Source organism: Elephas maximus, chromosome 21, assembly GCF_024166365.1.
Source record: "Elephas maximus indicus isolate mEleMax1 chromosome 21, mEleMax1 primary haplotype, whole genome shotgun sequence".
Taxonomy (NCBI): Eukaryota; Metazoa; Chordata; class Mammalia; order Proboscidea; family Elephantidae; genus Elephas; species Elephas maximus.
Window position 1 is genome coordinate 14,799,855 of NC_064839.1, and position 26,899 is coordinate 14,826,753.

The following is a 26,899-nucleotide window of genomic DNA, read 5'->3' on the forward strand; positions in this document are numbered from 1 at the left end:
CAGCTGCTATTTACAGAACCATCCCTGAGGTTCAGAGAAGGATTCGGTACACATGCCCCTGTCACCATTGTTATTAGTGCTCACAGACTTAGAACTGGTATAAAATATGGCTTGTGCTTAAAGTGGCTTTCAAGGAGAAGAGCCAGTGTCAGCACCTGAAAAAATGGATGCCCCATTCAAGGGGGAACATAAGTGATGGGCACCCTCTGCAGAGGCCATCTAATTCTCTTGGGATCAGGAGGATGGTCAGTACAGGTGAAATAGAGGCCAGAAAAGCTTCCAGAGGAAGGGACATTACTTCTGGGCCCTGTGAGGTACTAGGATGTCACCAAGCAGAACACAAGGCACTAAAGGCAAAGACGACAGCCTGTGCGAGGACACAGAGCACAGAAGAGCAGTCCTGTGTGGACTCCGTGGCTGTCTTAAGGTAGGAGTGGAGAGCCCAGCCCTTGCCGGCCAGGTTGAGGCCAGACAACCCTGCTTTTCACTAGAGCATTGAGTTCTGTTCGTAATGATGTTCCTGATGCTTCAAGGGAAGGTTGAATTTTGTATAATTCAATAATGGGGTATGAAATCAGCGATTTCAGTTGGCAGAGTGAAAACAGTGTGGGTTCTAAGGAAGGAAGTAAACAGGTAAATGTTTCCATACTGCGGGATGCATACGCAGCCTTGCTGTTGTGAGTTCAGTAGAAGTGGCCATTATTAAATAGCATTCTTCTTCCTTCATGTGAGAAATTCTGACTGAGTGTCCACTATGTACCAGGTGCTGTGCCGGGTTCTAGGATGTAGCCATTAGCTAGATGGCTGTAGCGCTTGTTCTCAAGAAGCAGTTGGTCTGTAAAGGTGATTGGCTACAGGATTTCTTGAGGAGCAGCCTTCTTTAGAAATACAAGAAGTTTTCCTGCATGTGTTCTTCCAACTTTATGTATGAATTTCAAGGTGGAGGGAAACAGTTTAATCGTGACGGGCCAGCTCCCTCTTGTTCTGCTTCACTGGAGTTGAAACATGCAGGAAGAACCGCTCGGGCCGGCCTCATGTTGTGGCCCTACTAGAGAGGAAGATGCCGTGTGCCCAGGAAAGAGAATGTTAGGGCACCTCAGTGCCAGTGTCCCTGGCTGCAAAGTGGCTCCATCACCATGACTTCTTCCCCTGGAGCAGCAGGAACAGCTTGCACTTCACTCACATTGAGCTTTTGAAGAAATGAACACCCATACGTTAGAGACAGGTTGATACTTGACGGAGGAAGCAGGGTAGACCTGTCTGCGTTGGGAAGCATGGAGAGCTAGGAGCTCAAAGACATGACCATCCCCCTGTTCCTGGAAGTCACTAGCATGAGACCTTGGGCAGGTTTGCACACCTTTCTGTATCTCGCCTTATTAAACTCTCCTGTTACCATCGTCCGTGAAAGAGGGATGATGGCGTTCATAACCTATCTCACAAGGTTGTTGTCAGGCTTAAGCAGGACCGGATTAAGGCACGCGAGGGGGCTCTAAATACTGATAATCTGTGGTTCCCCCTCCTCTGCTTACTCATGCATGAGAACAGAATATGTGAGTTACATATACACACACGTGTGTGTGTGTTTTAGCTGTCCATGGTGTAACTTCTGTTTAAACGTGACTCTAACAGTGATGGAATGCAGAAGTGGTATAGGCCTTTTTAGTGGAACCAGATGAACTGGATTATGACATTTTTGGTGGATGAGGGTTCTGAGATTTTTACTGTATACCATATTTTCTACAAAAAGAATAGTCCACATATTCTACAACAAAGAAAATGAGTCAGTGAATATAGTTGATTCAACTATCAATGTAAAATTCTGTTGATCTCTCACAACGAAAAAGGACTTTCACCAGTTTTGCCTTAAATGACTCATACTTCAGATTTGATGCTTGTTTTGTAGTAAATGTTATAAATGAACAAATGAGAAAATTTCGTAAAAGAAAATTTAGTGGTTTGAAAATGAATATTACAACAAATAACTATTTTTAGGTAGATCTTTCATCTTTAACATTAAAAACATTTCCTTCTAGAAAATATTCTTTGATGGTTACGAGGGTGGGAAGAAAGGGAGAGGATTATTCACTAATTAGATAGTAGACAAGAACTATTTCAGGTGAAGGGAAAGACAACTCAAGATAGGAGAGGTCAGCACAACTGGACTAAACCAAAAGGAAAGAAGTTTCCTGAATACAACTGAACACTTCAAAGGCCAGCGTAGCAGGGATGGAAGTTTGGGGACCATGGTTTCAGGGGACATCTAGGTCAACTGGCATAACAAAATGTATTAAGAAAACGTTCTGCGTCCCACTTTGGTGAGTGGCGTCTAAGGTCTTAAACGCTAGCAAGTGGCCATTTAAGATGCATCGTTTGGTCTCAACCCACCTGGAACAAAGGAGAATGAAGAACACCAAAGACACAAGGAAAATAGGAGTCCAAGAGACAGAAAGGGACACATAAACCAGAGGCTACATCAGCCTGAGACAGGAAGAACTAGATGGTGCCTGGTTACCACCAATGACTGCCCTGACAGGGAACACAACAGAGAATCCTTGATGGAGCAGGAGAGCAGTGTGTGATGCAGACCTCAAATTCTCGTAAAAAGACTGAAACTGGAGGGACCCTGGAGGTCATGATCCCCGGACCCTCTGTTAGCCTAAGACTAGAACCATTCCCGAAGCCAACTCTTCAAACAGGAATTGGACTGAACTATATAAGACAGAAAATAATAATAGTGAGGAGTGAGCTTGTTGGCTCTGATAGACACATGAGACTATGTGGGCAGCTCCTGCCTGGAGCCAAGATGAGAAGGCAGAGGGGGACAGTAGCTGGTAATGGTCACAGGAAATACAGGGTGGAGAGGAGGAGTGTGCTGTCTCGGTGAGAGCAGCTAGGAGTACCTAGCAAGTTGTGTATAAATTTTTGTATGAAAGACTGACTTGATTTGTGAACTTTCGGTTAAAGCACAATAAAAAGAATTTTTTTTAGTTCTTATAAATTCTTCAATGATTTCATCACAGTTAAGCTGCTGAACAGTATCTCCTTCCATACATAAGGATAATGAATCTTTCTTGAATTGTATGGTGAGAGTATTTGAGTCTCCTTAGGGACTGTTGTACAGTTTGTGAACATTAAAGTTAGGAATATGTGTAAAGCCATTAACATTGGGGAGTATGCATTGTATTTTATCTTCTGTTACGGACTCGTACATGCCTACATGAGTGAAATTTGTCTTTCCTGAATCTGTAAACTTAGCTCTCATGTAAGAATGAAATTGTCACACTTGTCTGTAAAGGTTTATATTGACGTCACAGGGAAAAGGCTGCAGTAGTTTCTTGGATGCTTTCGTCCATTCTTCATCAGGTGTATCCACATTGTTTAAGAAGGAAAATCTATTTGAAAGAACTTCATACACTTTTACCCTTCTTTCCATGCAAGATTCAAGTGTGTCAATGATGGTGTAGCGTGTGGTTACACGAAATTGATCTCTGGCCCTTGAGGCTTCTGGAGCATTTCCATCATTTGTTTTTTTCTAATGCTTCTGTGAGGGTGAACTGCTTAATAATTAGTATTTGGCAGTATTTGTTTTTTTTTTTTTTTTTCAGATTTCTCAAAATCTTAAATTATCCGAACATCCTGTTAATGACTGGTAGAGATCTGTGCATGTCTTTAAATTTCCTTCTGAATCTTGGAGAGCCTGACTTCCCTGATGAACATGCTGCAGTATTATTGTTCCACACGACCAGTGGAAATACATACTCTAGTGTTTGCATTTTGTTGGCAATGCTTCAGCTTCCCTTTTGATATCTCCTTTTTGTGTCTGGTCTTCAGCAGTATTTTCTGAGGCATCTGGAGTCTGAGCGTACGATTCCAGGATTGCACTCGTTACTATAGCATGCGCTTCCCAACGTGTATTAGAAAGAGGTTTTACTACTCGATCATTACCTGAATGTGTTTTAAGAACTGCACATCAGTGAGTAGAGGCAGCAAAAAGCCTAGTAACTGAACAGTAGGGGAAAAAAACAACTGCTTCCGGACAGCAGTCTACAGCGCTGCGTGCTACAAGATGAAGTGAATGTGCAGCATGTGGTGTGAAAATGGCAAATTCGTTACATTCTAAAATGTTTTGTTGCTGCCTTTGTAAAGCCCTGACATATTGGCAGCATTGTCATAGGGCTGGCCTCTGCACTTAGAAAAGTCACTTTTGCAGTCTTCACATAAATAGCGAAGTACTTGGTGTGCACCTCCTTCACCAGGATGACTTTTTTAGCCAGTAAATGTGATAAAATCACTTGCCAGGTTTTCCATCTTTTGGAGAGACATATCTTAAAATTTAGGTGATGTGTATGAGAAAGATCAGGAGTGGAATCCACAGACAGACTGAAATATCAAGGTGTACTTATTTCACCGAAAATAGTTGATCAAACTTCAGCACTTACTAAGTTTATTAATTCTTCACACGTTGTTTTGACTACATGATTGGTTGCCCTTTCCTTTGTTAACGATGTTTTGAGTTGTGATCTGCTAAAAATGGATCAGACTGAACACAAGTTCAAGTAAACCCCCAAAGCTTTCCATTTTGTGGGGACTCAGGCACTTCATTTCTTCCTCAAAAAGGTATTCCATGTTCAGCGATAGTTAAAATGACAGGACAGTGCATTGCCAGACAGCTTTCCAGTACTGACATTCTTAATAAATTTGTGTATCCAGCTCATGAGTTAAGCCAAAACCACGTCTTTGATTTAAACAACAACATAGAATCTTTTTGAGTTGAATCTTCATGCTTACCAGTCATATTCAAGTTGCACCAATTGCTACATCCGTTCTGTAGCAGATTGACAATTAAATGATTTAGGACTGAATAATTTGCAAGGAAAACAACATACAGAGCTGACTGATAGAGGATACAGTAGCCACTTATAATTTTTACCATTAGCTTTGTACTCTAGAAATATATTCTGGCTACAGAACCCTGTTTATATACCATCCAGAAATTTTAGACACAGATTTTGAAATGGCTCACTGTGATGCTGACAATCACTTACCTTTATTTCTATTCAGAAATTCACATCACCAGAAGAAAAATTTATTCCACAAAGCAGGATCTGTATTTCTGCTCTTCACGGGGTCTGCAGATGTGACCATTTCAGATTCTAAAGTAGTTTCACTTTGTACACCAATTTTTTTTTTCACTGCAGCAAGGAATGGATGCAGAATTTGGAACGTTATTTTTGTATTGCTGTTAAAATTTCAGCATTGGCAGGACTAGTACAACGATTTGCACCCATTAAACTCACGCATTCAGTAGAAGAAGTCTCTTCTGATTAATTAGGTTTTAAAAAGAAAGTTAATTTTACAGTTGTCTTTAGAGATTGACAAATCCTTTTCTTTTTTTCTTCGAGCTTTCATTTTTGTACTCCACTTAGTTGTTGCCGTTTCATTTTACCTGGATATAAAATTGTATCACTTTTTGAGTTTGGTTCTACCGTAGCAAGTACATTTGAATAATTGAAAATTAGTAATATTTATAAAATAAAATTTGCATTCAAATTTGGGTATTAACACGAACATTTATATTTGAAAATTAGTAAGTGAAAAAAATTGATTTGGAACATGTAGTTTTGGTCTTCTTAGGCCTGAGAGAGTCAAAAGGAATAGTACTTAGAAGAAGTAGGACATAACGTCACGCGTCTGTTGTACCATGTTGTTGGCGGGCCCTTTGCAGATCTCCACGAGTGTCTTCTGTCTTGAAGTAATACTGAGAAGCTTGTGCACTCACTTTCCCTCCTTTGATGCTGTGTAGTCACAGTTCACTGGATTACTGATCGTAGCCAGCGGGGGCGAGAGCAGTGGAAAGAACACGATAGAAATACGACTGGATGTGCAGCCTGAATACGTGTTTTGGTTCGCTTTGCGCAGTACCAGCTACGTCATGAGTCACGTCATTATGGTGCTGCCGGTGCATTCTCACGTGGCCGATGAGAGAGACCTGAATGTGCGGTTATATCTGATCTGTCCGAGATGTAAAGGAAAATATAATTGTTATCCTGTATGAAGCTTATGAAATGGTGTCAGCTTCTTTTAGTACCCTGCCAGCTCTCTCCCACTCCTTGTGTCCTGTCTACTTGGCATATGTGGGTCTTTACTTTGGATAACTGGTGCCCCTGTCTTGTTGATGCCCTGAGCACAGGTTTACCCTTGTTTAGTGGGTAATCCATCCCTGGGCTGAAGTGAAATGCCTGGAGAGTTTTTTACAGAACTACATGTGACATGTACAAAGTAAAGTATTTTGAAAAAGCCTAAGGTCAGTAACTTCGGCATTTTTTTAGGTTACTAGGTACATTCATCATAAAATCATTGGAAAATTGCATGATGCAAAGGTGATACTGGCTTTGGGAAATACCATTTGGATTGATCCCATGGTAAGTATGCCATTTTCTTAAAAAGATAATCTATGTTTGAATGGACCTCTAAAATTATCCAAATTATTTTAAATACTGTAGAACCTGTAGTTTGAATTACTGATTGCTTACATAAAAGGAGGCTTACTCCGGTTTCTGCTTTAGGGAGAAAGCTTTGTTTTCAGGCATTTGGGTCATGAATTTGGTTGTAGGTTTACTTTTTTTTTTTTTTCAGGGAATATTTTACCTAACCCAGCATATCATACACTATCACACGTAGAGCTGAGACAAAAGTTCTGTGAAATTACACCTACTGTATGTGACCTTCTCTAATATTTATTATTCTATTTTTCTTTTTAAAGTGTTGATCACAAACCATTGAAGGGGTTTTAGATAGTGTATGAGAAGCCCAGGGTCAGTGCCTCCATGGCAGAACAGTAGCCCCTGTCTTTTCTAGTTTGTAAATGATCTTAAAATCCAGGGACATGATCAGTAATGTCAGGGATTCCAGTCCTTGAGCATTCAAATTTGGGTTTTATTATGTTGACAGTTTCTACCTGTTTATGTAGCAAATTAAATAAGTTCCTACTCTGTGCAAGGAAGGAGCCCTGGAGGCGCTGTGGGTAAGAGTGCTTGGCTGCCAACCGAAAGGTCAGCGGTTGTAACTCACCAGCTGCCCCTCGGGAAAGAGATGTGGCAGTCTCCTTCCATTCAGATTACAGCCGTGGAAGCCCTATGGATGCAGGTGGAGATTCCAGGCTCTTTGTGTATGTTGTTAATAGGATTGTAGCTCCATTTTACTGGAGAAATAAAACGGGAACTTTATTCAGGTGGCATTTTTTAAACTATAGCTAAGAGATTGAAGCAAAAGAAGAAAGCCACCCTGGGAGATACTTTTCCGTAGCTCCAAAGTGTGTCGCAGTGTGCCTGTTTTCCACACTTGCCTTGTTTTCCACCCAAAGCAGCTTGGTTCCTGGTTTGAGTGGAGAAGGCTCTTCTGTACATCCCCCGATGGTGTTCACCCAGGAGGGTGCCCAGCCAGTGCCAGCCTGCCCCTCACCCCGGCCTGGGAGGGGCGTTCTGTCCTGTGTTCACACACCCCCATCAATAGCAGCTGACTGCTGTGGATTTTCAGGTTTTACTCAGTTTTGTATTAAATCGTACTAATGTAATTCCGCTGCTATTCATAAGGTTTTCACTGGCTAATGCTTTTCAGAAGTAGACTGCCGGGTTCTTCTTCCTAGTCAGTCTTAGTCTGGAAGCTCAGCTGAAACCTCTCCTCCATGAGTGACCCTGCTGGTATCTGAATACTGGTGGCATAGCTTCCAGCATCACAGCAACACACAAGCCCCCACAGTACAACAAACTGACAGACACTTTGGACATGTTGTCAGGAGAGATCAGCCCCTGGAGAAGGACATCATGCTTGGCAGAGTACAGGGTCAGCGGAAAAGAGGAAGACCGTCAACGAGGTGGATTGACACAGTGGCTGCCAACGATGAGCTCAAGCATAACAACGATTGTAAGGATGGCGCAGGACTGGGCAGTGTTTCGTTCTGTTGTGCATAGGGTCGCTATGAGTCGGAACCAACTCAACGGCACCTAACAACAATGTAATTCCACGTTAAAGCAGACTGTTCACTTAATGGAGGCTATGCATGCTTTGCCTAATGTTTTATAAACTGAAATAGTTAAGGATGTTGGTTGCAGAAAAGCCAATTTCTGGAGGAAGCTGTCCGCCACACAGGATGTAGGGCCTTGGTGTAGGCCCTTTCTGGGTACCTGTTGATCCTGAGGATCCGCCTTGTTCGGGGGCGGGGGGGGAGTGGTGCATGACTCACAGAACATAATGAGCCCTCAGTCGAGGCCTCTCCCTGGTAAGATCAAGCAGGTCGGGTAGAAGTAGTGAGATACTCGAGGAATTTGCTGTCTGGTGACAGCATTACCGATGGGTCTTGTCTAGGAATTTTATTCCAGGATTCAATCTTGGTCCCTTCCCAGTCCTGATCACATTTTTAGGGTATAGGGCTGGGCTCTGGAGGATTCTGATGTGACCTTGTTTATGAAGTAATCTGGGAGCCGCCAGTAAGAAACCTTCCCAATGTGGTGTGTGCCAGACTGCATTAAACATCCAGAGGGAGGCTGTGAAGCCGTGTGAGAGTGTGATTCATACAATTGAAGATGACACCTGCAAATGTTGTGTTTTTTCTTTGATTCAAGGTGCACATCACAAAACTTGCAAATTTGAAAACTTCTGTCATCGACTATAATGTTCGAGCTGAGATTTTGTCAACTGGAATGGGCACTGATAATTCGGAACACATAGAACAACTGAAAAAATTATATGAAGGAGCTAAAATGCCAGCTTTTGAAGAAACCCTGTAAGTGGATTTTTCTCATCCTTTTGGAGGAGCTGCTGTGTGGAAGTATAACTCACAAGTTATTGTAGGCATTTTTTTATGGACGTGGAGATAGGGGTTTAATGAGCTCCCTTGTCCTCATCACTCAGCTTCAGTAATTACCAGGTTCTCCAGAATCTTGATCAGTCCATACTGCACCCCACACCTTTGTTTTTGGTGGGGTATGGTAATACAAGTGTGTGACGTCACCTATAGCTCTTCCAGAAAAGGGTTTTTATTAACGCTTTATTGGCAGCACATGTACAGAAAAGTACACACAGAGACATCTGGTGTGAACACACCCAGGTAACCAGCCCCAGATTAAGAAAGAGCATGACCCAGAGGCCTCTTCGTGTGCCCTTCCAGTTACTTCCCCTCCCCAGGGGGAGCTACTGTTCTGATGTGGGAAAGCACAAGATGGGTCTTGCCTGGCTTTGTACTTCGTGTGACTAAAATCACGCAGTAATGTCTCTTTTGTGTCTGTCGTCTCCAGCTCAGCCTTGTTTTTTCCCCCCTTGGCAAGATACTATATTTTGATTTGAAACGTTTGTAAATTTTTCATTAATCTTTTTTTTAAACATTTTATCATTTTTATTGTGCTTTAAGTGAAAGTTTCCAGAGTATATGTATGAGTTTCCCATTCAAAAGTTTATGCTCAATTTGTTTAATGTCGTTGGTTGCACTCCCTGCAATGTGTCAGCTCTTTCCCCTTTCCCCTCGGATTCCCTCTTGCCATTTGTCTGATTTTCCTGTCTCTCGTTGGCTTCCTTTGCCTTAGTCTAGTTGTGCTGACTTCCCCTATAATGTGTATCACGTTCCCCTTCACCAAAGTTAATACATGCCTCGTGTTTGGTTAGCAGCTTCTCATCCCTGCCCTTCCCCTTCCTGGTAACTATCACAAATTGTTTCTTTCTGCATGTAAACCTTTTTTTGAGTTTTTATATTAGTACCATCATGCAATATTTGTCCCTTTGTGATTTACTTAGTTCAGTCAGCGTAATGCCCCCTAAGTTCATGCATGTTGTGAGATGTTTCCTTGAATACATGGTTTTTACCATTGCGTAGACTCCATTGTGTGCATGTACCATAATTTACCCATTCACCTGTTGATGGACACTTAGGTTGTTTCCATTTTTTGCTATTGTGAATAATAGTGCAGTGAACATGGGTGTGCACATGTCTATTTGGGTGACGGTGCTTATTTTCTAGATATATTCCTAGGAGTTGGATTGCTGTATCATATGGTATTTCTATTTCTACCTTTTTAAGGAACCACCATGTCATTTTCCACAGTGGTTGTACCATTTTACATTCCCGTCAGCAGTGTATGAGAGTTTCAATCTCCCTACAACCTCACCAGCATTTGTTCTCTGGTTTGTTGATCAGTGCTGTTCTCATAGGGGTGAGATGGTATCAGATCGTGGTTTTGATTTGCATCTCTCTAATGGCTAGTGATTGCAAGCATCTTTTCATGTATTTGTTGGACACCTGAACGTCTTTTAGTGAAATGTCTGTTCGTGTCCTCTGTCCATTTTGTGATTGGATTGTTTGTCTTTTTGTTGCTGAGTTGTTTTTTGTATATTTTAGAGATTAAACCTTTATCACATATGTTGTTGCCAAAGACTTTTTCCCTGTCTGTAGGTTCTCTTTTTAAGATCTTTTGAGGTCGGGGCCAAGATGGCTGACTAGGTAGACGCTACCTCGGATCCCTCTTGCAACAAAGACTCGGAAAAACAAGTGAATCGATCACATACATGACAATCTACGAACCCTGAACAACAAACACAGATTTAAAGAGTTGACCTGAGTGACAGAGACGGAGAACGAACAACTACAGGGAAGCAGCGACTGTTTTCGGAGCCTGGAGCCAGCGTACCAGTCAGTGATGGCTCGGAGACAGGAGTCGATATCAAACCACATAAAGAAGCAGACCATGACAGCTTCTACAACCTCCCAAACAAAAGAATCAAAATCTTTCCCAAATGGACATACAATCCTGGAATTATCAGATACAGAACATAAAAAACTAATTTACAGAATGCTTTAAGACATCAGGGATGACCTCAGAAATGAAATAAGGCAAACTGCAGAAAAAGCCAAGGAACACACTGATAAAACAGTTGAAGAATTCAAAAAGATTATTCAAGAACATAGTGGAAAAATTAATAAGTTGCAAGAATCCATAGAGAGACAGCATGCAGAAATCCAAAAGATTAACAATAAAATTACAGAATTAGACAACGCAATAGGAAGTCAGAGGAGCAGACTCGAGCAATTAGAATGCAGAGTGGGACATCTGGAGGACCAGGGAATTAACACCAACATAGCTGAAAAAAAATCAGATAAAAGAATTAAAAAAAATGAAGAAACCCTAAGAATCATGTGGGACTCTATCAAGAAGGATAACTTGCGTGTGATTGGAGTCCCAGAACAGGGAGGGAGGACAGAAAACACAGAGAAAATAGTTGAAGATCTGCTGACAGAAAACTTCCCTGACATCATGAAAGACGAAAGGATATCTATCCAAGATGCTCATCGAACCCCATTTAAGATTGATCCAAAAAGAAAAACACCAAGACATATTATCATCAAACTTGGCAAAACCAAAGATAAAGAGAAAATTTTAAAAGCAGCCAGGGAGAAAAGAAAGGTCTCCTTCAAGGGAGAATCAATAAGAATAAGTTCAGACTACTCAGCAGAAACCATGCAGGCAAGAAGGGAATGGAATGACATATACAGAGCACTGAAGGAGAAAAACTGCCAGCCAAGGATCATATATCCAGCAAAACTCTCTCTGAAATAAGGCGAAATTAAGATATTTACAGATAAACACAAGCTTAGAGAATTTGCAAAAACCAAACCAAAGCTACAAGAAATACTAAAGGAAATTGTTTGGTCAGAAAACCAATAATATCAGATACCAGCACAACACAAGGTCACAGAACAGAACATCCTGATATCAACTCAAATAGGGAAATCACAAAAACAAATTAAGATTAATTAAAAACAAAAATGCTCAAAACAGGGAATCATTGAAGTCAATATGTAGAAGATCACAATAATCAAAAAGAGGGACTAAATACAGGTGGCATAGAACTGCTATATGGAGAGGGATACAAGCGACATAGGACAATACAAGTTAGGTTTTTACTTAGAAAAATAGGGGTAAATATTAAGGTAACCACAAAGAGGTATAACAACTCCATAACTGAAAATAAAAGCCAAGAAAAACGTAACGACTCAACAAACATAAAGTCAAATACTATGAAAATGAGGATCTCACAATTTACAAAGAAAAACGTCTCAGCACAAAAAAGTAAGTGGAAAAATGAAATTGTCAACAGCACACATAAAAAGGCATCAAAATGACAACACTAAACACTTATCTATAATTAGGCTGAATGTAAATGGACTAAATGCACCAATAAAGAGACAGAGAATCTCGGACTGGATAAAGAAACACGATCCGTCTATATGCTGCCTACGAGAGACACACCTTAGACTTAGAGACACAAACAAACTAAAACTCAAAGGATGGAAAAATACATATCAAGCAAACAATAAGCAAAAAAGAAGAGGCGTAGCAATGTTAATTTCTGACAAAATAGACTTTAAAGTTAAATCCACCACAAAGGATAAAGAAGGACACTACGTAATGATAAAAGGGACAATTGATCAGGAAGATATAACCATATTAAATATTTATGCACCCAATGACAAGGCTGTAAGATACATACATCAAATTTTAACAGAACTGAAAAGTGAGATAGACACCTCCACAATTATACTAGGAGACTTCAACACACCACTTTTGGAGAAGGACAGGACATCCAGTAAGAAGCTCAATAGAGACACGGAAGATCTAATTACAACAATCAACCAACTTGACCTCATTGACTTATACAGAACTCTCCACCCAACTGCTGCAAAGTATACTTTTTATTCTAGCGCACATGGAACATTCTCTAGAATAGACCACATATTAGGTCATAAAACAAACCTTTGCAGAATCCAAAACATTGAAATATTACAAAGCATCTTCTCAGACCACAAGGCAATAAAAGTAGAAATCAGTAACAGAAAAACTAGGGAAAAGAAATCAAATACTTGGAAACTGAACAATACCCTCCTGAAAAAAGACTGGGTTATAGAAGACATTAAGGAGGGAATAAGGAAATTCATAGAATGCAACGAGAATGAAAATACTTCCTATGAAAACCTCTGGGACACAGCAAAAGCAGTGCTCAGAGGCCAATTTATATCGATAAATGCACACATACAAAAAGAAGAAAGAGCCAAAATCAGAGAACTGTCCCTACAACTTGAACAGATAGAAAGTGAGCAACAAAAGAATCCATCAGGCACCAGAAGAAAACAAATAATAAAAATTAGAGCTGAACTAAAGGAATAAATAAATAAATAAATAAATAACAGAAAAACAATTGAAAGAATTAACAAAGCCAAAAGCTGGTTCTTTGAAAAAATTAACAAAATCGATAAACCATTGGCTAGACTGACTAAAGAAATACAGGAAAGGAAACAAATAACCCGAATAAGAAAAGAGAAGGGCCACATCACAACAGACCCAACTGAAATTAAAAGAATCATATCAGATTATTACGAAAAATTGTACTCTAACAAATTTGCAAACCTAGGAGAAATGGATGAATTCCTAGAAAAACACTACCTACCTAAACTAACACAATCAGAAGTAGAAGAACTAAATAGACCCATAACAAAAAAAGAGATTGAAACGGTAATCAAAAAACTCCCAACAAAAAAAAGCCCTGGCCCGGACGGCTTCACTGCAGAGTTCTACCGAACTTTCAGAGAAGAGTTAACACCACTACTACTAAAGGTATTTCAAAGCATAGAAAATGACGGAATACTACCCAACTCACTCTATGAAGCCACCATCTCCCTGATACCAAAACCAGGTAGAGACACCACAAAAAAAGAAAATTACAGACCTATATCCCTCATGAACATAGATTCAAAAATCCTCAACAAAATTCTAGCCAATAGAATTCAACAACATATCAAAAAAATAATTCACCATGACCAAGTGGGATTTATACCAGGTATGCAAGGCTGGTTTAATATTAGAAAAACCATTAATGTAATCCACCATATAAATAAGACAAAAGACAAAAACCACATGATCTTATCAATTGATGCAGAAAAGGCATTTGACAAAGTCCAACACCCTTTTATGATAAAAACTCTCACCAAAATAGGAATTGAACGAAAATTCCTCAACATAATAAAGGGCATCTATGCGAAGCCAACAGCCAACATCACTCTAAATGGAGAGAGCCTGAAAGCATTTCCCTTGAGAACAGGAACCAGACAAGGATGCCCTTTATCACCGCTCTTATTCAACATTGTGCTAGAGGTCCTAGCCAGAGCAATTAGGCTAGACAAAGAAATAAAGGGCATCCGGATTGGCAAAAAGGAAGTAAAATTATCTCTATTTGCAGATGACATGATCTTATACGCAGAAAACCCCAAGGAATCCTCCAGAAAACTACTGAAACTAATAGAAGAATTTGGCAGAGTCTCAGGTTATAAGATAAACATACAAAAATCACTTGGATTCCTCTACATCAACAAAAAGAACATCGAAGAGGGAATAACCAAATCAATACCATTCACAGTAGCCCCCAAGAAGATAAGATACTTAGGAATAAATCTTACCAAGGATGTAAAAGACCTATACAAAGAAAACTACAAAGCTCTACTACAAGAAATTCAAAAGGACATACTTAAGTGGAAAAACATACCTTGCTCATGGATAGGAAGACTTAACATAGTAAAAATGTCTATTCTACCAAAAGCCATCTATACATACAATGCACTTCCGATCCAAATTCCAATGTCATTTTTTAATGTGATAGAGAAACAAATCACCAACTTCATATGGAAGGGAAGGAAGCCTCGGATAAGCAAAGCATTACTGAAAAAGAAGAAGAAAGTGGGAGGCCTCACCTTACCTGATTTCAGAACCTATTATACAGCCACAGTAGTCAAAACAGCCTGGTACTGGTACAACAACAGACACATAGACCAGTGGAACAGAATTGAGAAGCGTGATATAAATCCATCCACATATGAGCAGCTGATATTTGACAAAGGCCCAGTGTCAGTTAATTGGGGAAAAGATAGTCTTTTTAACAAATGATGCTGGCATAACTGGATATCCATTTGCAAAAAAATGAGACAGGACCCATACCTCACACCATGCACAAAAACTAACTCCAAGTGGATCAAAGACCTAAACATAAAGACTAAAACGATAAAGATCATGGAAGAAGAAATAGGGACAACCTTAGGAGTCCTAATACAAGGCATAAACAGAATACAAAACGTTACCAAAAATGACGAAGAGAAACCAGATAACTGGGAGCTCCTAAAAATCAAACAACTATGCTCATCTAAAGACTTCACCAAAAGGGTAAAAGGACCACCTACAGACTGGGAAAGAATTTTCAGCTATGACATCTCCGACCAGTGCCTGATTTCTAAAATCTATATGATTCTGTCAAAACTCAACCACAAAAAGACAAACAACCCAATCAAGAAGTGGGCAAAGGATATGAACACACAGTTCACTACAGAAGATATTGAGGCAGCTAACAGATACATGAGAAAATGCTCTTGATCATTAGCCATTAGAGAAATGCAAATTAAAACTACGATGAGATTCCATCTCACTCCAACAAGGCTGGCATTAATCCAAAAGACACAAAATAATAAATGTTGGAGAGGCTGCGGAGAGATTGAAACTCTTATATACTGCTGGTGGGAATGCAAAATGGTACAACCACTTTGGAAATCTATCTGGCGTTATCTTAAACAGTTAGAAATAGTACTACCATACAACCCAGAAATCCCACTCCTCGGAATATACCCTAGAGAAATAAGAGCCTTCACACAAACAGATATATGCACACGCATGTTTATTGCAGCTCTGTTTACAATAGCAAAAAGCTGGAAGCAACCAAGGTGTCCATCAACGGATGAATGGTTAAATAAACTACGGTGTATTCACACAATGGAATACTACGCATCGATAAAGAACAGTGACGAATCTGTGAAACATTTCATAACATGGAGGAACCTGGAAGGCATTATGCTGAGCGAAATTAGTTGGAGGCAAAAGGACAAATATTGTATAAGACTACTATTATAAGATCTTGAGAATAATATAAACTGAGAAGAACACATACTTTTGTGGTTACGAGGTGGGGAGGGAGGGAGGGAGGGTGGGAGAGGGTTTTTTACTTATTAATTAGTAGCTAAGAACTGCTTTAGGTGAAGGGAAGGACAATACTCAATACATGGAAGGTCAGCTCAACTGGACTGGACCAAAAGGAAAGAAGTTTCCGGGATAAACTGAATGCTTCAAAGGTCAGTGGAGCAAGGGCGGGAGTTTGGGGACTATGGCTTAACAGGACTTCTAAGTCAATTGGCAAAATAATTCTGTTATGAAAAAATTCTGCATCCCACTTTGAAATGTCGCTTCTGGGGTCTTAAATGCTAACAAGCGGCCAACTAAGATGCATCAATTGGTCTCAACCCACCTGGAGCAAAGGAGAATGAAGAACACCAAGGTCACACGATAACTAAGAGTCCAAGAGACAGAAAGGGCCACATGAACCAGAGACCTACATTATCCTGAGACCAGAAGAACTAGTTGGTGCCCGGCCACAACTGATGACTGCCCTGGGAGGGAGCACATCAGAGAACCCCTGAGGGAGCAGGAGATCAGTGGGATGCAGACCCCAAATTCTCATAAAAAGACCATACTTAATGGTCTGACTGTGACTAGAGGAAGCCCGGCGGTCATGGTCCCCAAACCTTCTTTTGGCACAGGCAGGAACCATCCCCGAAGACAACTCATCAGACATGAAAGGGACTGGACAGTGAGTAGGAGAGAGATGCGGATGAAGAGTGAGCTATTTGTATCAGGTGGACACTTGAGACTGTGTTGGCATCTCCTGTCTGGAGAGGGGATGGGAGGATAGAGAGAGTTGGAAGCTGGCAAAATTGTCACGAAAGGAGAGACTGGAAGGGCTGACTCATTAGGGGGAGAGCAAGTGGGAGTAAGGAGTAAGGTGTATATAAACTTACATGTGACACACTGACTTGATTTGTAAACGTTCACTTGAAGCTCAATAAAAGTTAATAAAAAAAAAAAAAACTTCCTGAAATAGGTGAATTTAGTGAGACCACAGGATACAAGCTCGAGATCCATAATAAATTATTTTATTGTATACTAGTAAGAATCATAAAAAAAAAAAATTAAAAAAAAAGATCTTTTGATGAGTATAAGTATTTAATTTTTAGGTGGTCCCAGTCATCTAGTTTATCTTCTGGAGTTCATGTATTTTTATTTATGTTTGATATTCTATTTCTGCCATAAATTGGGGCCCCTAGTGTTGTCCCTGTTTTCTGTCACGATATTTATGGTTTTAGATTTTAAATTTAGGTCTTTGGTCCATTTTGAGTTAGTTTTTGTGTCTGGTGTGAGGTACGGGTCCTCTTTTTTCATTTTTCTGCAAATGGATATCCAGTTTTCCCAGTACCATTTGTTGAGGAGGCCGTCTCTTCCCCATTTAGTGGACTTTGGCCCATTTTTGGAAATCAAGTGTCTGTAGGTGGATGGATTTACTTCTCTGTTTTCAGTTCTGTTCCGCTGGTCTGTGTGTTTGTCGCTGTACCAGTACCAGGCTGTTTTAACTACCGTGGCTGTATAGTAGGTTCTGAGGTTAGGTAGTTTGAGGCCTTCTACTTAGTTGTTCTTTTTCAGTAATGCTTTACTTATCCAGAGGTTTGTTCCTTACCATGTAAATTTGGTGGTTAGTTTTTCCATCTCATTAAGAACGTTGTTGGAATTTGGATCAGGATTGCGTTGTATCTGTAGATCACTTTCGGTGGTATTGACATTTTCACAATGTTAAGTCTTCTGTCCGTGAGGATGGTATGTTTTTCCATTTATAAAGATCTCTTTTGGTTCTTGCAGTAGCATGTTGTAGTTTTCTTTGTATAAGTTTTTTTACACCCCTAGTTAGATTTATTCTTAAGCATTTTACCTTTTGGTGGTGGGGGGGGGCGGTATTGTAAATGGTTTTGATTTCCTTTGTTAATGTAGAGGAATCCAACTGATTTTGTATGTTGATCTTGTACCCTGCCACTTTGCTGTATTCTTGTATTAATTTCAGTTAGCTTAGCATTGTTGGTGAAATTCACCCAGATAGTACATGCAGCTGTAGATGATAAATTCTTCCTGCTGCATGGTGTTCTGTTGTATGAGTATTGAACGTATCAGAACTAATTTATCCATGGTACTGTTGATGGGGAGATTTCCAGTTTTTGGCTACCTTGAGTAGCAGTGCTTTGAACACGCTCCGACTTGTCTCTTGGTGCACTCACATAAACATTTTAATGGAATGGAATTGCAGAGTCATAATCAGGGCCGTTGTCCAACTGTTCTCCCAAGTGGTAGGACCAGTTTACACTCCCTCAAGCTGCCTGCAAAGACCATGAAAGCAGACTCCCAGCCCCCAGAGAGGTGGAGGATGGGCAGGACGTATGTCTCCGCCAAAGGACTTGTGTCGAGAATGCCTTCTAATCAGTAAGAAAATTGCGGGCAATTAGTAGAAAAAGTGGGCAAAAGACTCGAATGTACACTTCTGAAATGCCCAATTAATATATGAAAATGTGCTCAAACATATTAGTTATCAGGGAAATACAAATTAAAATCACAATGCAGTACCACCACACCCGCCAAAAGGGTAAAATGAGAGAAAAAAAAGGCCAGGTGTTGGCAAGCGTGTGGAGCAATGAAGCTTTTAAAAATGTGACTGTGGTGCCATTATCACGCCTAACAAAGCTGGCAGTAATTCCTTAAACTGCATGTGTCTGGTAGCAAAACGCTGCAGCATTTCTGTAGTCTGAACTTTGTTTCAGTCGACCAGACTAACAGATAGTTTTCATTGAAGTTGCCATTAAGTGAAGTTGAAGTTCTAAAGTTTATTCATTCATTCGGCAAACGTTCTTTTCTGGGGGATATAGTTGTGAACAAAACAGATGAAAAGCTGCCCCTTCAAGGGGACTGTGTGACAGTAGAGAGAGACAAATGATGAACAGACAGTAGAGAATACCTAGTGGGTCAGATGGTGATGTGTGAGGCAGAGCAAATTAAAGCAGAGAAGGAAGATAGGATGGGTGGAGGTAGTAGGGGCTGAGGAGGAGAGAGTTGGGCAAGGATGCCGTGTAAGTGAGGCATGATCCGTGCAGATATTTGGGAGAAGATTCCTGCAGATACAGGGAAAGCTTGGTGGTGAGTTCCAGGAACAGGGAGAGTGATACTGTGACCAGAGCAGCAAACAAGGGGAGAACCAGGGGAGCAGAGGTCAGAGGACTCTTGGGGTGATGAGATCTTGTTGGCCACTGTAAGATTTTGGCTCTTATTCTGAGAAGGCAGGAGCCATGGAGGGTTTGGAGCAGAGGAACGACTTGGTCATAAGACTCTTCTTGGCTGCTGTGTTGAGAATAGACTGAAGGCAGGGATGGGGGACAAAGCCTTGGCAAGAATTCAGGCGAAGATGATGATGCTTAGACTAGCATGGTTTTGCGGAAGTGGTGAGAAGTAGCAGGTTTTGAATATAGTTTGAAGACAGAGCTTACAGGATTTCAAGCCCCCACATTTGTTGTGAGAGTTTGGCTTCCTGGAGCTGCCTAATGGGATTTAAAGCTGTGATACTGGATAAGGGCCCTGGGGTGGTGAACGTAAAGGTCCAGGGATTAAACCCTGGGGCCACCAATGTGTAGAGGTGGGGGAGCTGTGGGGACATCAGCAGAAGAGAAGGAAGACTGAGAGAGTGCTGTCCTGGATGGCAAGTGAGGAAAGTGTGTCATGGAGCAGGGAGTTGTGCCAGATGCTGCCGAGAGGCCTAGGCAGGTGAGGATGGAGAGCTGACCACCAGATTGAGCTACATGATCACTGGTGACCTGGAAAGGTTCCTAAATTGCTGCTAAAACCAGAGAAATTTAGAAGACCTTGGTTAAGATTAAAATAGTATAACTCTGAAAATTTGCAGTTTTCTGTCTTAATAAAGTTGGGACCCATTCTGAAATTCTTACGTGATATCAAGGGACCCAGAATAGCCAAAACAATATTGAAAAAGAAGAGCAAAGTTGGAGGACTCACACTTAACCAATTTCAGGTTTTACCACAAACATATAGTAATCAAAACAGTGTGGTACTGGCATAAGGAAAGACACATAGACAGTAAAATAGAATTGAGAGCCTAGAAGTAAACCCCCACATCTATGGTCAATTGATTTTTGACAAGGGTGCCATTCGGTGGAGAAAGGACAGCCTTTTCAACAAATGGTGCTCGGGGGAACTGGATGTCCACGTGCAAAAGAATGAAGTGTGACTGGACAATGGGCTGGAGCAAGATGCTGATGAAGAGTGAGCTACTTGTATCAGGTGGACACTTGAGACTGTATTGGCATCTCCTGTCTGGAGGGGAGATGGGAGGGTAGAGAGGGTTAGAAACTGGCAAAAGGGTCACGAAAGGAGAGACTGGAAGAAGGGAGCGGGCTGACTCATGAGGGGGAGAGTAAATGGGAGTATGTAGTAAGGTGTATATAAGCTCATATGTGACAGACTGATTGATTTGTAAACTTTAACTTAAAGCACAATAAAAATTATTTAAAAAAAAAAAAGTGTGGGATCCTTATGTTACACCATAAAAAAGAACCCAAAATGGATCAAAGACCGTAGTTTGTGGTACCTGTGGGATTAGGATATATGTTCCTGCTGTCTACACATCTTCAGGAAGCAAAGATTTCATCGTACTTAGAAGATACCCTTTTACCAGAATAACTAGATGGTGCCTGGCTACTATTATTGAACATTTTGATCAAGGATGGATCCTGATCAAAAGGAGGGAAAATGTGAACCAGAGTTTCAAATTCTGATGAAAACCAAACTTACTAAACCCACTGAGACTGAGGGAACCCCCAAATCTATTGCCCTGAGATAACTGTTAAATCTGGAACTGAGACCATCCACTTATGTCATCTTTAAGGAAACAACAGTCTAGCCCAATTGGTAAAAAAATGTTTGCCTTGACTATTAACCCCTTTTAAAGAATTACCTACATGAGGTGAAATTTGTAACAGTGATTCTGAAGCATAGATGAAAAGTTCAGGGGGCAGTGAGTCTAAGCTAACAGCAGTAAAAAAAAAACAGGCAGAGATGGGAGAATGGTCATCTGTAATGAGTCTTAGACTACTCGAGTCTGACTCATTTATTGAGAAGTTCCTGTAGAGAGCCGCATTTTGTGAGCATCTCCTCAAGTCCCAGAGGTTTGGATAACCTCTGCCTCTTCTTCCTAGGAACCCTCCATCAGTGGAAGATGCTGCTGGTCTGAAGAACACAGGGAAAGAGGACGGGGGTTCGGAGAGAGGTGCGGATTCTCAGACGAACTCAGAAAACCCAAAGCACGGTCAGTGCTGTTACTTAAAAGATAGCTAACTTAAAATCATGACTGTTTTGAAAATCTTTTAACGTGGATTTCCCACTTGTAGATGCATCACAGAGACAGTGACAGAGCTGATAATTGCCCGACTGTTACTATGTGTGACAGTTCTGCTTCCAGCAGTTTATTTTGTAACTTTTTCCGTTTGAGTTGTTTGAGGCACTACACGCAGCCGATGAAGTCCACAGATCCTCAGTGTACAGCTTGGGGATTTTTTACATATTTCCACGTCCACTAACCACACCCAGATGAAACTATCGAACATCTCTAGAATCCCAGAAGCCATGTCCCTTCCCTGTCTGTATGCTCCCTAGTCATCAGTATTCTGACTTCATCCCCATTAGCTTTGCCAAATGGGGCACATAGTATACACTGCTGTATCTGACTTGTTTCACTCAACATTACATCTGTGAAATTCATCTGTGTTATTGCCAATAGCAGTTGTTCTTTTTTATTGCTGAGTTTTATTCTATAATATGAATATACCACAATTTATCTCTTCTCTTACTGATAGACACTTGGGGTGTTTTCAGTTTTCAGCTATTGTTATTGAAACTGTCAATGAACATAAATGCAACGCCAGATCAAATGATAGAGGGGTAAATCAGATCAAAGACGATCTAAAAAGGCCAAAACATGTATAAAAGAGAATATAAAAACTGGAAGAAAATCAGCTATGAATGTTCTTGTTCAAGTCTTTGGATGGAAGCTGAAAATGTTTTAGAATGAGAGATTTAACTAGCATTGTTATAGAAAACGTTAATTTGTGTTCCGTACTGGTTCATGTGCATAGTGGGTTGCTGTTCTAGAAGCCATCTTTAATGGGGTCCTGGTGGTGCTAACCAGAACGTTGGCAGTTCGAATCCACCAGGCGCTCCTTGGAAACCAAATGGGGCAGTTCTGTTCTGTCCTGTAGGGTCACTGTGAGTCAGAATTGACTCCATGGCAGTGATTTTTTTTTTTTTTTTTGTGGGTTAAGATAGACCCAAAGCAGCCTGCATATTTGTAAGCTGTAGGTGCTGATTGCAGCGGGGTTCCTTTTCAAAGGCCTAACTGTACTTTCCTGTTAATTTTAATGTTTGTCAAAGCCTGCTTTTAAAATGTTAAGTTTTACTGATGTACACTGTAATTTTTTCTGATTGTTCTTTGCAACTGGATACAGAGTTACTATGAAATTTACCTGAGTAATTTCTCAGCTAAAAGTTTGCTTAAAGTGCAAAAGAAGTATACGTACATATGTTATAGAGTTACATATAAATAATAATCTGTGGAAAACTTGACTTTGATTCTGTACAGAGGTTTTATCTAAAAACATTGGAGACACTTCCATTAACAGAACTACGCAGCCGGATCTGAAAAGGTAGGCCCGTCCTTTGGTCTGAGAGCTGACTTTCCTCAGCTAGCGAGCAAATGCTGATGAGTATGTAAGCCGCTTTCTTTTCTTCTAGTTTTCACCCACAGATAAAATGGTTTCAGAAGGACGATGTGATCATCTTAAAGATAAAAATAAGGAACGTAAAAGATTACCAGTGTAAATATTTTCAAGATAGAGTCATTTTCAGGTAGGTTTGTGCATATTTTATGAAGTTAATTAGAAATAATTTCTGGTGTTTTAAAAGACTAACTTCACTTCTTTTTATAAACCTAGTGCCTGGGTAGGAGACAAATTGTACCAGGCTGATATGGAGCTTCAGGCAGACATAACAAAAGACGACTGCAGATGTGTGATTCAAAATGAGGAGCCTGTCATCACTCTTGCGAAAGCGAGAAGGGAACCTTGGTGCCGCTTACTCAAGCGGAAGGTGAGCTGACATTAACTGCGGCTGGTCTTATCACTGTTGGCATGTTCTGTTCTCTCACTTAATGTAAAATGTTACATTGAACAGAATCCGAATGTGGCTTTTGATTTTGATCACTGGGAAGAATGTGAAGAGGACAGCCACTTCTCCAAGGGTAAGGTGCCACACACCTATTCGCCACAGAGGCTTGCAGGTCCTGAGTGCCGGGGGGTGGACAGACCACTCGCTCAAGCTTGTGGCCTTGGTGGAAATGCGTACTTAATGTAAGACCGGTTGCCATCGAGTCGATTCCGACTCATAGCGACCCTATAGGACACAGTAGAACTGCCCCATAGGGTTTCCCAGGAGCACCTGGTGGATTCAAACGGCCGACCTTTTGGTTAGCAGCTGACCACTGCACCACCAGGGATCCTGTTCATGTAAAGCCCTTAGGAATTAGTTTTCTTCTTGTGGTTGATCTTGGTGTTAAATGTCCTGGTTGGAGTATGCATCAGCCCTTGGTTATAAATACAGCTTCTTAAAGTTAAAAAAAAAAAAAAAAAAGTGTAAAAAAACACTTTTACAGATACTGTTTTCAGGAGAATATGGACGGACAGATAATACCTGCTCATTCCTGACCTAAAATAATGAAGATACAAATAAGTGGCAAAATAGAGCTAGAAACCAGGGGACTGTCTCTGCATTGATCAGAAGATTAGGGAAAATATTAGTCTGTAATTAACATATTTTTATAATATCTAACTTTTTTAGTTGTAAATTCTAAAAGCCCATCCTGCAAAGTGGCAAAAGTCGTTGAAAACAGTGACACCACTTCAGAGGATGACAAAAGCGAGAGTGAGTGAGATCATGAAGTAAACCCTGAAGCGTGGCCAGAAGACTTTGAACAAACCGGACATTGCTGTGCGACTGAAGGTTAAGAAAAAAAGCAGTAACGCCCCCCACCTGATTTCACCTGAAGGATCAGTTATTACCATCAGCTTGTGGTAGTGGGGTTTGTAATGGTGAAAAATTCTGCGTCAGTTTAAAGCTGAGCTGATGATGAGAAGGCTGTCCACAGAGGGCCCGAGCAGCGCAGCAGACAGTGCTGGTCACACGCCCAGGGTATCCGTCTGTTCTCCTCATTGCCTCTGACAGGAAGCTAGCTCATCCTGACACGTTCAAGTTTGAGTGATAAAGAGCAAACCATGACATCTAGGTAATGAAATGGAGTTAGTTCACTAGTGATTGTTTTTTTCACGTAGACTTAACGTTTAGTACATTTCTTAAAAGCCTGGTCTTACAGATTCATACTCAGCTCTGTAACAGACCCTTTAGCCATGAGTTAGTTGGGATTAGACATGACTGCCTACGTGTACCAACAGTCGGTATTCCTGAGATAGCAATAGGTCCTATGTGTAAGTTTACTTCTGATGAAGAGAGAGTCCAAGGATAAAAACGGGATTGTCTCAGCAATACCTGCAAGACCAGGGACCTTGTGGAGATAAAGCTACTGCTCCTGAGTAAACCTCTGGACCTGCAGAGTCCTGGGCAAACAGGACAAGGGTTTCTCTTTAGGGGAAACTTAAGAAGGACCTGTGGGGTGCCTGGAGGAAGCGCTCGGTATGCCTGGAAATGATACCCTAAAAGCATGCCTGGCCCCGCCTGAGGGGAAGGGCTTGGCCCCCACGTGGTGAAATGATATGTGAGGAGTGTGTAGCCATTACCACTGCAATGTAAGAATACCCAGAGGCTGACTTTTCATGTTTGTTAACTGAAAAGTTAGGAAGGTGACCTACTGGGAAATGTAGAACCCTGTTTATAGAGCATGGCCTTTGAGTGACTGTCCCGAGACCTTTATTCTTGAAGTTTACATCAGAAAGCACAGGTGACCGTGGTTACATACATCCCAGGTATAAGCCACCGCTTGAAGCAGAGGTACAGTCTGCCGTGGAGCTGTTCTGTCAGCAGCCCTGGATCATCCCTGGGTCTCAGTTTCCTCATCTGTAAAACAGGACATCCAGCTTGTGGCCTGGCCTCACCTCACCTCACCGCTGGGAGTGCCCGCCGCGTGCTGCTGGTCGGCTCGTTTTTTCTGCACGGTGGCTGTGATGGGTGGTCACAGCACTGCCCTCCAAGGGGAGGATGTGGTGTCCTGCTGCCAGGAGCGTGTCCTTCCTGCAGCTATGACTTTCAGAGGTTGGCTGGCAGGTATCAAGTTGGCCCACAAAGTAAGTTGGTGATTTTCCTTTTTCTTGGCCACGTTGGCCTGGCTCTTCAGGAAGCAGAAGATTCTGGTGTCTTTATTGGTAAAGGTTTTTACTCTGCAGACTCTTCTGATGTCCTTACCAGCTGTCCGTTTCTACAGACAGAGCCTTTTTCCTGACGGTGGAGATCGCTGGGTTGGCGATGAGTCCTCGCTAGGCGTGTGGGCTTTCCTGACTCAGGCCTTAGCTACCTGTTTATGCCCTGTGTGTTTGGTCGCTTGTAAAAGGGAGCAAGTAACCAGAGCAAGTAAGAGAGCTGCACAGGTATTTGTACCCCACACAGGAATGGCGAGTGGTCCAGCTTACAGAGAAGTGGTGATGACACTTCTCTCAGGGAGCTACCAAAGAGCTGAGAGAAAATACTGCAGGAGGGGCATTATGTTTAACTCTGTTGGTTCTTTCAGACATGTTAAATTTACTAATATTTCAAGTTCTTACTGACACTTTGTAGGACGTAAGACGAAGACTTATGAAGGGTAACCACTTAGTAATTGGTTTTCTGTTCTGCTGTTAGTACACTGATTTCGTGTTTGGGGTGAATTTCTAAAACGCAAGGGGAAGTACTTCTGGCACCGTGCTCCTCAGATCGTTTGTGTACTTTGTCAGTTGTAGTGCGAATCTCCTTTGGGGAACGTCATCAATAAAGTTTCAGTTGTTTTCACAGAAATGTTTGCTTTGACATTTTTTAAAACATCATTTTCCCTGAGTGCCAGATACAAAATACAATTTTATTCGCCACACTGTGTTCGACAGCAGTGGGTTTTTAATGGGTTATGTTTTGGCCACAGTGCCAGTGGGGCTTGTTGGGGAGCCTGTGACGCGGACCACCGACAAAGGTGATGACACTGGGCACACAGGCCAAGAGTCTGAAGTCACTAAGACAGCATTTTGGTTAAAATGCAGAGTGTTCATTTTTTTCATTTCCTTAATTTCAACTTCTTACCAGTTTTATTTTTTAGAGAGGAGCTTGGCTAAATTTTCTACTAATGAGAACTGAGACATATTTTGTACTAGGTTCTAACAGTATGATCAAATCCAAGTTCATTTTCAGAGGCATGGGAAGACATGCTTTTTCCTTGTCCTGATGTCTTTTCGGAAACCCTGGTGGTGCAGTGGTTAAGTGCTCTGGCTGCTCCAGTCAGCTTTGCAGTGGATCCTCTTCATTGAGTCTGGGATGAACCTGCCCCGTACGCCACTAGGGTAAATGCAGGGGTTGCAGTACTTTTGGGGCGGGGGGAATGGGTAGCAAAATATTTGTACTTAAATATTTAAAAAATCTATTTCAGTCAAAGGAAAAACATCACCAGTTTTATATATAAAAATGTACCTTGTTTACCATTGGTTTAAGGAGCATCCTTTATTTAAGGAGGGGTTTTATTCCCGTGTTGTTAAATAGTTGCCACCACAGTGGTGGTAGGTTTTTCTTTCAGCCCCTCCCTGGCCATCAGCATTCTTTGAGTTGCGTCTTCTGCCGCTAGCCTTAGCGCGTACCTGCCATTT

General features: G+C 41.2%; 2 protein-coding genes across 9 annotated transcripts in view; one reads left to right on the top strand and one right to left on the bottom strand.

Moving 5' to 3' along the window:
- TDRD12 (tudor domain containing 12) overlaps positions 1 to 26,697 on the top strand; it is a 119,992-nt gene extending 93,295 nt beyond the window's left edge. For 3 of the 8 annotated variants that reach the window (XM_049864118.1, XM_049864121.1, XM_049864122.1), the window contains 7 exons: positions 6,330 to 6,422; positions 8,622 to 8,782; positions 21,215 to 21,324; positions 22,654 to 22,717; positions 22,806 to 22,919; positions 23,006 to 23,159; positions 23,244 to 23,661. In XM_049864118.1, the coding sequence (XP_049720075.1) occupies positions 6,330 to 6,422; positions 8,622 to 8,782; positions 21,215 to 21,324; positions 22,654 to 22,717; positions 22,806 to 22,919; positions 23,006 to 23,159; positions 23,244 to 23,423 (876 nt within the window). In that variant the 3' untranslated portion in view covers positions 23,424 to 23,661. Of the gene's footprint in view, positions 1 to 6,329; positions 6,423 to 7,795; positions 8,015 to 8,621; positions 8,783 to 21,214; positions 21,325 to 22,653; positions 22,718 to 22,805; positions 22,920 to 23,005; positions 23,160 to 23,243; positions 23,662 to 23,906 lie in introns of those variants that run through there. The other 5 variants (XM_049864119.1, XM_049864120.1, XM_049864123.1 and 2 more) reach the window with 5 other exon arrangements.
- Positions 22,590 to 26,899, bottom strand: part of SLC7A9 (solute carrier family 7 member 9) — a 42,185-nt gene continuing 37,875 nt past the window's right edge. Inside the window, exon 13 of the mRNA XM_049864128.1 lies at positions 22,590 to 22,850. The gene's annotated coding sequence lies outside the window, so the exon portion shown is untranslated. The remainder of the gene's footprint in view (positions 22,851 to 26,899) is intronic.